This window comes from Cynocephalus volans, chromosome 8, assembly GCF_027409185.1.
Source record: "Cynocephalus volans isolate mCynVol1 chromosome 8, mCynVol1.pri, whole genome shotgun sequence".
Lineage (NCBI taxonomy): Eukaryota > Metazoa > Chordata > Mammalia > Dermoptera > Cynocephalidae > Cynocephalus > Cynocephalus volans.
Genome location: NC_084467.1, coordinates 126,975,636 through 126,989,197, shown reverse-complemented (window position 1 = coordinate 126,989,197; position 13,562 = coordinate 126,975,636). Strand labels below are relative to the sequence as shown.

At 31.6% G+C, this 13,562-nt stretch overlaps 1 protein-coding gene across 2 annotated transcripts in view; it reads left to right on the top strand.

The window, feature by feature from the left end:
- The window catches only part of KIFAP3 (kinesin associated protein 3), a 141,523-nt gene that overhangs the window by 49,102 nt on the left and 78,859 nt on the right, over positions 1-13,562 (top strand). For both annotated transcript variants that reach the window (XM_063104396.1, XM_063104397.1), the window contains exon 10: positions 5,790-5,952. In XM_063104396.1, the coding sequence (XP_062960466.1) occupies positions 5,790-5,952 (163 nt within the window). The remainder of the gene's footprint in view (positions 1-5,789; positions 5,953-13,562) is intronic.

Here is a 13,562-nt window from a genome sequence, read left to right as displayed (position 1 = left end):
TAGTAGGTTCTCAAAATTCAAATTGATTTGCCATCAGCATGTGTCTACTATGCATGGATTAGATTTGTATTTAAGTAATGCACTTATTATTTGTTCATTCTATCAAAAAGATCTCTAGAATATTATTAAAAATTATTTTCTGGTAGGATCATAGAGTTGGAAGATAAAATATAAATTGTCTTATCAAACCTCATTTTTAATTGAGGAGGAAAATCTGAAGTTCAGAAAAGTTAATTATTCATCCAAGGTCGTGAAAAGTATTTGATTAGCCAGATTTTTAATACAGATGGTATACATTTCATCATTTATTGTGAAACACACGCATTTTATTTAAGGGCACCTTATAGAATTAGGATTTTTAGAACTTTACTGTACTTTACATCCATGGATACATTTTAGAAAATCTAGCCTCCTGATTCTGCAGACAAAGTAGCCAAGAACCAGAAACATTAATTTGCTTAAAGAAACCGATCTCTAGGTACTCAGCTTCATACTCTTTTTTCTTTGCCTCATGGGCAAATTTTTTGGAGTCTTTATTTTTACATTGTTTTTCTAAGACATTTTTTAGTGAGATTAACAAAAAGCAATTTTCAAATGTTGGCTTCCAGAAACCTGAAAAAGGTATACCTTAAAGGTTGAAATCAACTTTCTGATAGATTGTTGGTAAACTGTTTACATAGAACATTTAATAAAAATACTAATTAACTAATATAAATTATAAATTACATTTTATAGAAATAGCATTGAGAGAACATTGCATATTGAGACAATTACTAAAACTAGCTCTTGCAGTTGGGTTTTATTAACCAAAAAGACATGACTAGAAGACTGTGTTAAGTAAATACCAGTCTAGTGTTTAACCATCTGATTGATGGTACATATTTCATGTTCCATTCTGTGCCATGGAAATACAAATTAATAACAAACTCTTCAGGTTATTTCTTTTATTATTATGTTTTGCTGTAACAACCAGTATATATGCATATGTTGGTTTTTCAAAAGAAAGGTATTACCTAATGTAATTAATAAAAGCTGAAGCTTCTGGAAATTTTATTTTTAAAAAGAGGTGGGGGATGGCCAATCTATTTGTGAGGTAGTATTATTTATTTAAATGAAGTGCTCATTTTACTGTTGATATGAACTAATACTGACTTTGCTTTTTAGACACATGTCTTAAAATAAGAGAAATTTAGTTTACTTAAAAAATTCTTTAAATTATTAGTTTAAATTTAATCATATTTCTTTTATAATGCTAGTATAATATAACATAATCATATGAATGTAATATAACATGATACTATTAACATACTATAGCAAAAAGGGAATAAATAATACTAGAATATGATTTTAGACTGGCCAGTTAGCTCAGTTGGTTAGAGCGTGGGGTTATAATACCAAAGTCAAGAGTTTGAATCCCTGTACCAGCCAGCTGCCAAAAAAAAAAAAAAAAAAAAAAAGAATATGATTTTAAGAGGAATAGCAGATAGGATAAATTTTGCTTGGGTAGCTTATTTTCTTACTACTAACTTTGGAGAGTTCTTTCTGTATTTTGGATACCAGTCTTTTATCAATGATATGTTTTACAAGTAACTTCTCCTTTTCCATGGCTTGTCTTTTCATTCTCCTGTGAAGAGCAGGTTTTTCATTTTTGTGAAATCCAGCATATAAAAACAGTTTTTTAATAGATTGTATTTTAGTGTTGTATTTAAGAAATCTTTGTCTAACTCAAGTTCACAAGGTTTCTTTCTATGTTTTCTTCAAGAATTTTTATGGACCTTTTTTTGTTGTTGTTGTTTTAGTCTATGATACTTCATTTTGAATTAATTTTGTATATGATGCAAGGTGTGGGCCAAGATTCATGTTTTTGAATATAGATATCCAAATATTTCAGCACCATTTGTTGAAAAGACTCCTTTCTCTACTGAATTGCCTTTGCACCTTATTGAAATTGCTTTTGCACCTTTGTTGAAAATCAATTGGCACCATATATGTGTAGTTTTATTTCTGGGCTCTGTCTTCTGTTCCATTAATCTATGTGTGTGTGCTTTCACCAATACCTCTTTCTCTTGATTACTATAGCTTTATGGTAAGTCTCAAAATCAGGCAGTGTGAGGCCTCCAACATTGTTATTCTTCTTCAAAATTATTGTGGCTATTCTGGATTCTTTATCTTTCCATGTCTATTTCTTTTTTTAAAAAAATCCTGCATCTCGATTGGGACTGCACTGAATCTATTTGCAAGAATCAATATATTAACCATACTGGATTTTCCAATCTATGAACATGGTATAACTCTCCATATCCAAATATTTAGGCCTTCCTTGATTTTTTTCATCATTTTGTAGTTTTTAGCATACATATTTTACACATTTTGTTAAGTTTATACCTCAGTGTTTTACCATTTTTTGCTCATTTTTGTTTTACTGTTATAAATGGTAGTTTTTAAAAAATTATCAGTTTCTTGTTGTTGATTAATAGTGTATAGAAATTCAATTGATTTTTGTACATTGACATTATGTCCTGTGACCTTGCTGAAATCACTTCTTAGTTGTAGTGACTTTTTTGTAGATTCTTAGGGACTTTTTACATAGATAGTTATGTTATTGCAAATAGAAAGGTTTATTTCTTCTTTTCTAATATGTATCCTTTTAATTTCTTTTTCTTGCCTTATTGCACTGGATAGTCCCTCTAGTATGATGTTGAAAAGGAGTGATGTGAGTGGGCATCCCATAGTGATCTTAGGAGGAAAGCAATGTTTTTCACTATTAAGCATGATGTTAACAGTAGGGTTTTTTTTTTTTAGATACTCTCTATCAGTTTTGGAAGTTTTGTTCTATTTCTAATTTGCTGAGACTTTTTATCATGAATGGATGTTGGATTTTGTCAAATGCCTTTTTTGCATTTATTACTGAAAGGATTGTATGGATTTTTCTACTTTAAACTTTTGATATAGTGAATTACATTGATTGGCTTTTGAATGTTGAAGCAATCTTGCATTCAGGGGTTAAACACCAGTTTGTCATGATATAGCGCTTTTTTATATATATTGCTAGATTTGATTAACTGATTATTGTTGAGTGTTTTTATATCTGTGTTTATGAGGCATTATTGGTTTATAGTTTTCTTCTATCGTCTTGATCTGACTTTATTATTAGAGTAATTATGTTCTCATAGAGTGAGTTGGGAAGCATTCTCTCTTCCTCAGTTATTCTGGAAGGGTTTGTGTAGAATTGCTGTTATTTCTACTTAATTCAATTAACCAGTAAAGAGTCATATGGACATGAGATTTTCTTTCTGTGAATTTCTTTAATAGATAAAGGATTATTCAGGTTATTCCTTCTGAGTGACAGCTTTGTAGTTTGTATTTTTCAAGGAATTTATCCATTTCATCTATATTGTAGAATCTGTGGACTTAAAAATTTTGGTACTATTTCCATCTTATCTCTTTAATGTCTGAAAGTCTGAAATGATTTTTCCTGTTTCATTTTTGATATTGGTCATTTGTTTCTTCTCTCTTTTTTCCCTTAGGTTAGTGGTCTATCAATTGTATTGATATTTAAAAGAATCAGCTTTTGGTTTTATGTTTAATTTGGGGGTGGCTTTGAGATGGAATTGTATTCTATAATGAAGAGCTTTAGGATGTGGTTGCAGTGTGATTAAGTGTATGTAGAAGTCTGAAGGAAAAAAGTCATGTTGCTTTGTCAATTTAGCACTTAAAAAAATTTGTATTCATTCCAAGGGCTCAATTATTAATGTGATTTTTATGAGGTGTAGTAGAAGATTGCAATAAAAATATGAAAAGGGAAGTATAAATAAGTGTTTTAAATCTCCAAAGTAAAAGTAAAAATAGAATAAGATTATTCATAAATACTTTGGTAATGATCAAAAACATATGAACTTATATAGAGTTTCCCTGCTTTTTGGCCATCGTTACGTAACAAAAAGACATAAGATGTTTTTATAACCAAATTTTTCTGATTGTGACCTTAAAATATCTGAATGGGAGGCTTCCATTGCCAAATATATTCTGCCCTCTGTGATTTTTCACTCTAAAACAAGCTCTCTTGATGCAATTTCATAATCTTCTAGAGTAGGGTTCAGCAAACTTTTTCTTTAAATGGCCTGATAATCAATATTTTAGGCTTCACAGGTCATATGGTATCTGTTGCAACTACTCATCTCTGCTGTTGTAGCATGAAAGCAGAAATAGACAGTCTATAAACAAATGAGCATGGCTGTGTTCAGTAAAACTTTATGGAAACTGAAATTTGAATTTGATATAATTTTTAGGCATCATGAAATATATTCTTAATTTGATTTTTTTTCAGCCATTTAAAAATATGAAAGCCAAAGCCATTCTTAGCTCATGGGTTGTATGAAAACATATGGTGAGCCATATTAGGCCCACTAGCCATGGTGTGCTGATTCCTGCCCTGAAGTTTCAACTATGTACTTGCAGCCCAGCTTCTCTACTGATTTTTGTAAGATTTCCAGATATCCACTGAATATCACCTCAAATTAAACATGACAAAAATTAAAATAATGTTTTGCCCTTATTGTCCTAGACCTGTTTTTTCATTTGCCAGTCCTAGTTAATGCCACCTACATCCACCTTGTTGACTGCAGAAAAGGTACATGAGATTGCTGTTCTTAAACAGGCCTTCTTACGAGAATGGACTTAGCTGGTATCTGAGAACTTGGGTTTTGGTAGTGTTCCTAGCCTAAGAACTAGTCTGACCACATCACCCCCTGGACTTTAAATCATTAAGGACACTCTATTACCTATAGAATAATGTTAAACTTCTTAGCATGGCATTAAAAGTCTTTATGATCTGACTAAGGTCTGCCTTTATAGGCTTCTGCCAATCCCCAGCATATACTTGTACTATGATCAATAATACATTAAACTTTCAAAAAAAAGAGAGAGAAGAAATCTGTGGTTATTAGAGGTAGGAAAAGAGAAGAGGGATTAGCAAGAAATTGGTTAAGGGTCATACAGATTGATTATGTTTTGTAAATATGAGTATACTAATTATCCTGCCTTGATCACCACATGTCGTACACAGGTATTCATATTCAAATGCATATACCACAAATATGTATAATCAATTATGTGTCAATGAAAAAAACTGTCAAAAAAATAAATAAATAAATTTATAAAACAAATGTATACTGTGATCATACCAAACACTTGCAATTCCCAGAGCAAGCTCTTTTATTCCTAAATGTCTATCCTCTGGCTTTTTCTTCAACCTGGATTGTCATTGCCTTTCTTAACCAGAGAACAAATTCTTACTCAATTTTAGAACTTTGTTCCTAATTTGAAGTCTTCTGTTCATCTAGATAGGTTAGTAGTTCCCTCCATGTAGCTTCCAGAGTACTTGGTGCATTCAGATTTTATCACATTGTGTTTTCATTATTTGTTCTCTTTGTTTACTCTTTTTTTAGACTGAGGCATCCTTGAAGGCAAAGATGAGATCTTGTTTGATCTAGCATAGGGCCTGGTACTTAGTAGGTGTTCAATAATGCATAGTGTTTTCAAGGACCAAATGTAATTTGTCTTCTAGTTGATGCAGTTAAGTGAGGAAAGGAGATGATCTGGGAGTATCTATTTTCTTCTCAAAAGTTTGATTTTAGGAAAGTTTATGGATTGAAATGGGAACATAAGATTAACACATAATTACTTATACGATAGATACAATTAGGGTAAATAAAAGAGAAATAATTATTGGTTATCTTTTTTGTCTTTGCAGCGGAACCTCACTTTATTTGTATTGTTATTTTACATAGGTAGAAATGGATATTGTTGAAAAACTGGTAAAAATGATACCTTGTGAGCATGAAGATCTGCTGAATATCACGCTCCGACTTTTACTAAATCTGTCCTTCGACACAGGACTGAGGAATAAGATGGTACAAGTTGGACTGCTTCCCAAACTCACTGCACTTCTAGGTATGCTCTTTAAAAATTAATGACAGTGTTGTTTGGAATTTCCAACATCATTGGAAAATTGAGCTCTGCGTTAAAAAGCCTACTGAACAAAAAGCATTGTGTATATGTTCTTTGATTGAGAGCTGAATAATAAAAATAAGGAGAATAAGTGAAAAATGACCTATGCCAGGATTTTCATGGTGCTGTAGAATGAAATGGAATAGGAGCTCTTACCCCTTTGACTTCGTTTACCAAAATGAAAGTATATAAGTACTATCAGGGAAGCAAGGAAGAAAAAACATTTTCTCTTCAGCATTTTTTTAAAAAGCAGATATCATTTAAGTTTTTATGTTCCTCCATACTTTTAAAATACTGCTTATGAATACACAAATTTGTGGAAATTTTTTGTCATTAAATTAAAAAGGGTATTTTATTTTTGTATAGCATTAGTTAGAAAATATTGTATTAGAGGATTCATTTTATAATAAGTTTTTTTGTTTGTTTTAGCTACTAGCAAGATAGTTATCTATAGCAATGATGGGTTCAATACTTAATGCTTCTGTGCTGTCAACATAATGCTAACCTTCTTAGCAGAGCAGTGAAAACCCTTTAGGAACTATCCGATGTCTATCTTCATAGGCACCTGCCACTCCCCAACATACACTTTGTACTGTGGCCATACTGAAGCACTTGCAGTTCCCTAAACAAGTTCTTTTATGCCTAAGTGCCTGTCCACCCACTTTTTTTCCTCTACCTGCAGTGCCATTGCCTTTCTTAACCAGAAAGCAAATTCTTACTCATCTTTTAACACTTTATTTCTTTGTTTCAGTACTGAAGTTTTATTATTTTTTACAGCTTTCTTCATATATTCAAATAATGCATAAGAATGTTTTTACACATTTTAGAAGATACTATATTATGAGGAGTTTTCAAAAATTGCTTCCAAACAAAACAATGAAGCCATTTAGGGAGGGAAAAGGAGAGCTTTAAAAGTAAAATTGATCTTGAGTTTAATTTATGTGATCATTTATCATAAATTTCACATAATTGTGTGTTAAATATTAGGTCTGATTCTCAGTGTATGAAGATGAATAAGTTATGGCCATCGTCTTGAAGGAATTAATAGTCTATTTAGTTTATTCAGTATCCAGTCATCTACTTTTATGAAATATTTGCCTTGTAATATAAGGTGAAATAAATTACTTAAAAGGGAGTTTTGGGAAATTACATCATACCCATGTCATAATTTAACAAGTATTAAATTGTGTGATACAAGATATAATATCCAATACATAAATTAATATTTCTCTCATCTCTTCTATAGCTTAATTTTTAGAGTCAGACTGCCTTATTAGAATTATGACTTTTTAGTTTTAACCTTGTTACCTTGGGAAAGTTACCCAAACTCTTTGTGACTCAGTTTCCTCATCTCTAAAATGAGGATAATAATTATGTACGACTTATAATTCTTTTGAAGATGAAATGAGGTATTGCACGCAAAGTGCTTGGAACAGTACCTGACAAATAGCATTTTCTTTTTTCTTTTTTTTTTCTGACCGGTAAGGGGATCGCAACCCTCGGCACAGTGTGGTCTGCACCACGCTCAACCAGTGAGCGTACCGGCCGTCCCTATATAGGATCCGAACCCGCAGCCTTGGTGCTACCAGCGCCGCACTCTCCCGAGTGAGCCACGAGGCCGGCCCAAAATAGCGTTTTCTTAATAAATGTTGGCTGTTATTATCCTTTTTCATATGAACATTATTATCATTATTTGATATAAAGTAGAGATTCTTTAAGTGTTGCTGACTTATCTTTCTGAATACAAATACCCTTATAGGTATTAAATTTTTGTTGACAATCTAGGTAGTTTTATTTATTTTTGCTTCCCTATGTGTACAGTTCAATTGAATTTAATTCAGTAAAATGGTGATAATCTACTATGGCAAAGCACAGCGCTTAGCCGTATAGAGAAATGTTTTCCAACATGTAGGTATATTGGGATTCAAAGGAGAGAACATTTCTGTATTGATACTTCATAGATAAGGTGACATTTGAAATGGACATTGAAAATTTTGTCATTTTAACAGGGTGATATTTACAACAGAATAAGAATATGGGCTATAGAATTGATCAACATTACCTAAGGCGTAGATGGAGCTGGGTCAGTATGAGGAACAATAAATTGCCATTTCAACTTAAGCACAGATCATGACTTAGAAAAAGTGAGATATGACAGGTCTGGAAAAACAGGTTTATGCTCTCACGTGGTATTATGAAGCTTACGGCATAGCTAAGAAGTTTATACTTAATAAAGCTAATGATGGGAATTGCTGCAGGTTTTTGAGCTGGGTGAGTTATAATCAGTCCCCTGCTCTAAAGAAGTTAATCTGACATTATTCTGTTAAATGGACTAGAACTTGATTCTAAAGATAAGACCGATAGCCTGTTGTAGCATGCAAAACAAGGAGTAAGAAAACCTTAATTAGAGAAGAGGTAGTGTGGCAGGAATTAGGCAAGAGGAAAGGGCAAAAGGTAGAAATAATATAGTTACTGTTAGGATGTGGTTAATGATAGAGAGAAAAAGATGTCATTAAATTAATGACTATTAGAATGCTAGTGCCAGGAACAGAAATAGAGAAGTATGAAAGAAGCAGTTTGAGGATGTCAGTGATGAGTTTAATTTGAGACATGTTGGAGACATCGTAGACAAAGATTTGACAAAGTGGGCAGATAGAAACATCGATCTAGAGCTCAGGAGAGGTAAGTATTAAAAAATTAAAAATTGCCCAATAGATGAATAAAAGTTGAAAGACAAAACCACTAAAGGAGACATACAGAGAAATATGCTTATCTTTAAACAAATATACAAAAATATAATGTTAAGGCTGTTACTAAGAAGCGATGGTGATCTTGGATACTTCATCCAGTAGAGAAATGAGGAAACTTTGAGTAAGAAGAGCAACTGAAAACTTTTACCTCCTTTTGGGTCATCCTTTCAGTGTTGCTTCATTATTTTCTTTGAAATATTATGGATTCCTAGGGCACGTACTAGCGAGACTAAAAACTCTAGGGATGGATGATCGTAAGAGTTTCCATCTTTGTTCCTGGCTGATTTGTAAAAGCTGACTGAAAGCAAAATGATACTGTTGAGACATGATCAGCTCTGTCCTGGTGACCTCTTGGCTTATCATTCTATGATAAATAAAATAAATGGCCAAATAACATTCCACATAAAAATATCCACAAAAATTTTCTTGGAGAATAAACAAAAAAATGTATAATATATAATAAATATATAATAAAAGGTGTTATGACTTGTATATTTATTAAAAGCAATGAGAAAGTTGGTTACAGCCCAGCTCTTTTGCCCTGTGAGAAACTAATATTCATTTATAAACTCGTGACAACTTGTGAGCTATCTGAAGACTAATAAGTAGACTCTAAGGTCATTCCAGTTTAGATAGGGATTGAGTATGTCTTCATCCTCTCTTTTTTTCCCTCTTTACTGTTGCTCACATGTCATTGAATTTCAACTTAGAAAAAAATATTTTTCAAATGTTCACATCTTTTGCTTAGTAATTTTCTTTAGTTCCTCCTTTTCATTCTACTTACTAGCCCTGGAAGCAAAGGCAATCATAAATAGTAAGCAAAAGAGAATATTTACTGATATTTCAGGATCAAGGAAAGGGGAAAATGTACATTTTGAAGAGAAATTAAAATAAACTAGAGAACTGGGCCTTCAACTCCTATAAAACATTTCAAAAAGTCTAAAAATTTTACTTATTTTATTTTTTAAATGATTTTAATGGCATTATTATTTTCTGCTCTTTTTCATTTAAATTATGGGTTAAATAACCTTCTGCAGGCTCTTTATTAGGTGAGCCTATGAAAAAAACATGTTCCAAATTCCAAGTAACTGATTCAATATGAATTCTTGGAATATAGCCATTTTGTAAACCTCATAATCATTTCTATTTTATAATGTCCAAAAAGTGGCCCTTTTACCCATCCCTTCCTAGAAAAAAACCTGTCTATTAAATGTATTAGTCAGGAGGACAAAGTTATTATTATTAATAAACAACCCTAAGATCTCAGTATCTTGTACAACAGAGCTTTATTTCCTGCTTATATTATATATCCATTTTGGATGACTAAAGAGTGCTGGTTCATGTTAGCATCAGTCAGGAACCTGGACTAACAGAGCCTCTAGGTTACATGGCACTGAGGAAAGGACAAAGAATATGGAGAATTGCAAACTTCTTTTAAAGGCTTTCATTCTGAAGGGAAAAATATTTTTGCTTACATTCTGTTGACAAAAACAAGTCTCATGGGCATGCCTAACTTCAACAGGACAGGCATGAAATGGAAGCTTGGTGAGCAAGCAGCCAAATGATCCTGAAAGTTATTTTTCAATTTTTCTGAATTTTAGCTGGGTTTCTGGATTACCAGAATCTCTTAAATAGTACATCCTGAGACAGCATAGCAAATCCTGTCATATGTATTCCACCTAGCAACTGTGGTAGCACAGAGCACATTGATCAAAGCTAGGATTGTGGTACCAAACAACATGACTTTGAATATTGGCTTTATCAAATGCCATGCAATTACTTAAACTATATATCAGTTTTCTCATCTCTATATGTGGATAATAATGCTACGTATTGATAAGAGTTAAATGAGATAGTGCAGCAAATATTAGGAAATTATAAATATGTGAAATTATTGTCAAAATACATAGAATAAAAAACAAACAAAAAAAGATGTCCAGAAATGAGTCTTTTTTGATGTTTTCCAGGCTTATGCCATTAAAGATATTTCATCATTTTACATGAAGTTGTCTTAGTCCATTTAGGTTGCTATGATGGAGTACCATAGACTGGGTGACTTATAAACAACAGAAATTTATTTCTCACAGTTCTGAAGGCTGGGAAGTCCAAGATTAAGGCACCAGCAGATTCGGTGCCTGGTGATTGTGGTGACTCTTTTCTGAAAGGTTTACACACAGCCATTTGCTCACACTCAAACGGTGGAAGGGACAAGGGAGCCTAAGGTCTCTTTTATAAGGTCACTAATCCCATACATGAGGGCTCTACCCTCATGATATAATCACCTCCTAAAGGCCCAACTCCCAAATACCATCATACTGGGGATTAGGTTTCAGCATATGAATTTTGGCGGAACATAAACATTCAGTCTATAGGAGAAAATCTTTTAAAAATCAATTACATCTTTGTTTTCTAAAACATCTTCTTAAATTTACTTTAATACCTAAACATAATTTAAAATTTTATTGAGAAGTAATACAGTATAGTGGTTAAAGCTTGGGTTTGGGAACCAGAGTACCTGGGTTGAAGTGTTATGTGTGTAGCTATTATTGTTTTTATTATCATTTATTCAAGTTTGCAATTCTGAAGATAATTTATTATACAGGACTGTAAATATTATTACTGTGCTCAAAAATTTCCCCTTGTTAAATGGCTCCAGAACACCATGTATTTTTAATTTTTTATATACAGTTTTTCTGTTTCCCCCCCTGTCCTTGGCTGTCACTTTTCATTTTTTTCTCTACCAGCAGAATTTCTATAGCAGTAATTTTCCTCTCCTATGATGATACATTTCTAATATCCTGTCATCTTGGAAACTGACAACTGAACTTATTTGAATTGTATATTTTTTAGAAAATGAATTACAAATGAATACCCCAAGGGCTCTCTTCCTAGTAATGTTCTTGAGCTTTATTGCATGGAACTTGTAACATTTTTGACTGTGAGAAGCCTATTTTGCTTGATTGTGATTCTTTGCTATGTTCAAAGAAATTGCATTTAGTGTATAATTGATTTCCTGATATTACTGGAATGATCATTTTTATGTTTCTTAATGTATATGTTACATGTTTAGAAAATTAAATCATTAACTCTCCCACCACAATAAGCTAACTTCTCAATTGAGTGATTCAGTGATATATTTAACATCTTTGATTTTTAGCCACTATACTTACACAAAAGATGTAGGAAGGAAGCATTATAGAGGACATGAATTTTAAAGGGATAGGAAACATTCATCTAAAGCAATGACTTTTAAGCATTTTTATTCCAGTCCATAGTAAGATATATATTACATTGCAACCCAGCACTGATATGTGAATGTGATGTATGTGTTTATAAGTATGTATATCCATATTGTGTATATCAACATATATTATTTATGATATTTATGTATTTTGTTTAATATATGTAACTGAACAAAAATGCTCACAAAGTATTTACCTTTTTTGTGCATATTTTATATTTTATTCTATTCCCTTTTGTATACTAGTTATTACCTACTCATTTAAGTCCTTTGATTGATTTGACATTCAGCTGAAAAACGTTGAACTAGAGAAATGACTAACTTCTTTCCCTTCAAACCTTCAGAAATATCTTTGTGTTTGCTCGATTTTTGGTTCAGTTTTATTTTATTTTTAATTGATTTTTAATGAACAGTATATAATCTAAATTATTTTAGGCTATTTTTTGGTAATTCTATGGAATGGAAATTTAAAGAAAAATTTTAAAACCCTTCTGTAAATCAAATATTTAAAGAATTAGGGGTGTATTTTCTTCACTGTGGTCATGGAGAAGGAATTAAAGAAAATGGAATAGAATACAAATGGCCAGTTTGCTTTTTTCCTCAGAAATAAATTCAATGTTTAATATATGTTCAAGTTAACAGATGACTATCTGAATTAAAGAATTACCCATTACATATATAGAAATTATTTATTTTTTAAGAGATGCAAAAATGCAAAAGCACTTTAATAGGGTTACACGTGGTAGAACTTTTTAGAAGTGATTCGTATGCTGTTTCAACTAGAAATGCCATCAGATTTCAAATAGGTTTTCTTTATTATTATTTGGGGATCCCATAATTGAAAATCTTTTTTAGAGTTAATGATAGATTATTTTAACTGGAGTTCAATGAATTGTGAATCTTTCAGACTCTAATAAATCTATGTAATATGAACAGCTAATCCTTTTCTGTTTTCTGAAACATTTAACTAGTGCATTGCGACCCCTGCTGTTGTGAAATTGAGGTTAATTGCTGAATAACTCCTCAAAGTTTACTTGGAGAGTAAGCTGAAAAAATACATTATTAAAGAAGGTTTTCTGATTTGAATAATTATTAAAAGCAGAGGAAAAGTTGTATTACAGCTCAGCTTTTTTGCCATGTGAGGCTCTGAGGGAACTATAATTTAATAGAACCAAAAATTATTTTTAGTATTGTTTTTATCATAAAAGCATTTCATTTAGGAATTTTGAATTTAGCCTTTTCTTTTGATTTCAGGGACACATAAAGGTATTAATAAGGAATATTAGAAATAATTGTTTAAATTTTTCTATCACCACTTACCCTGAAATTGATTTCTTTTGATAGTTTTGATCTTTTCCTAAGCATAAAGAGAAGGCATTATTTTTCAAAATATTGCAAAAATTTTAATTGGTTCCGTGAAAAACCTTATATCTAAATATTCCTTTGTTTTCTTTTTCTTAAATATTACCAAATTTGTTTCTTATTTGATTTTTTGATATGTTATTTACCTGAAATTTCATGAGGATCCTAAACTTATTTCTGCTTAGTTCAATATTCAGTTA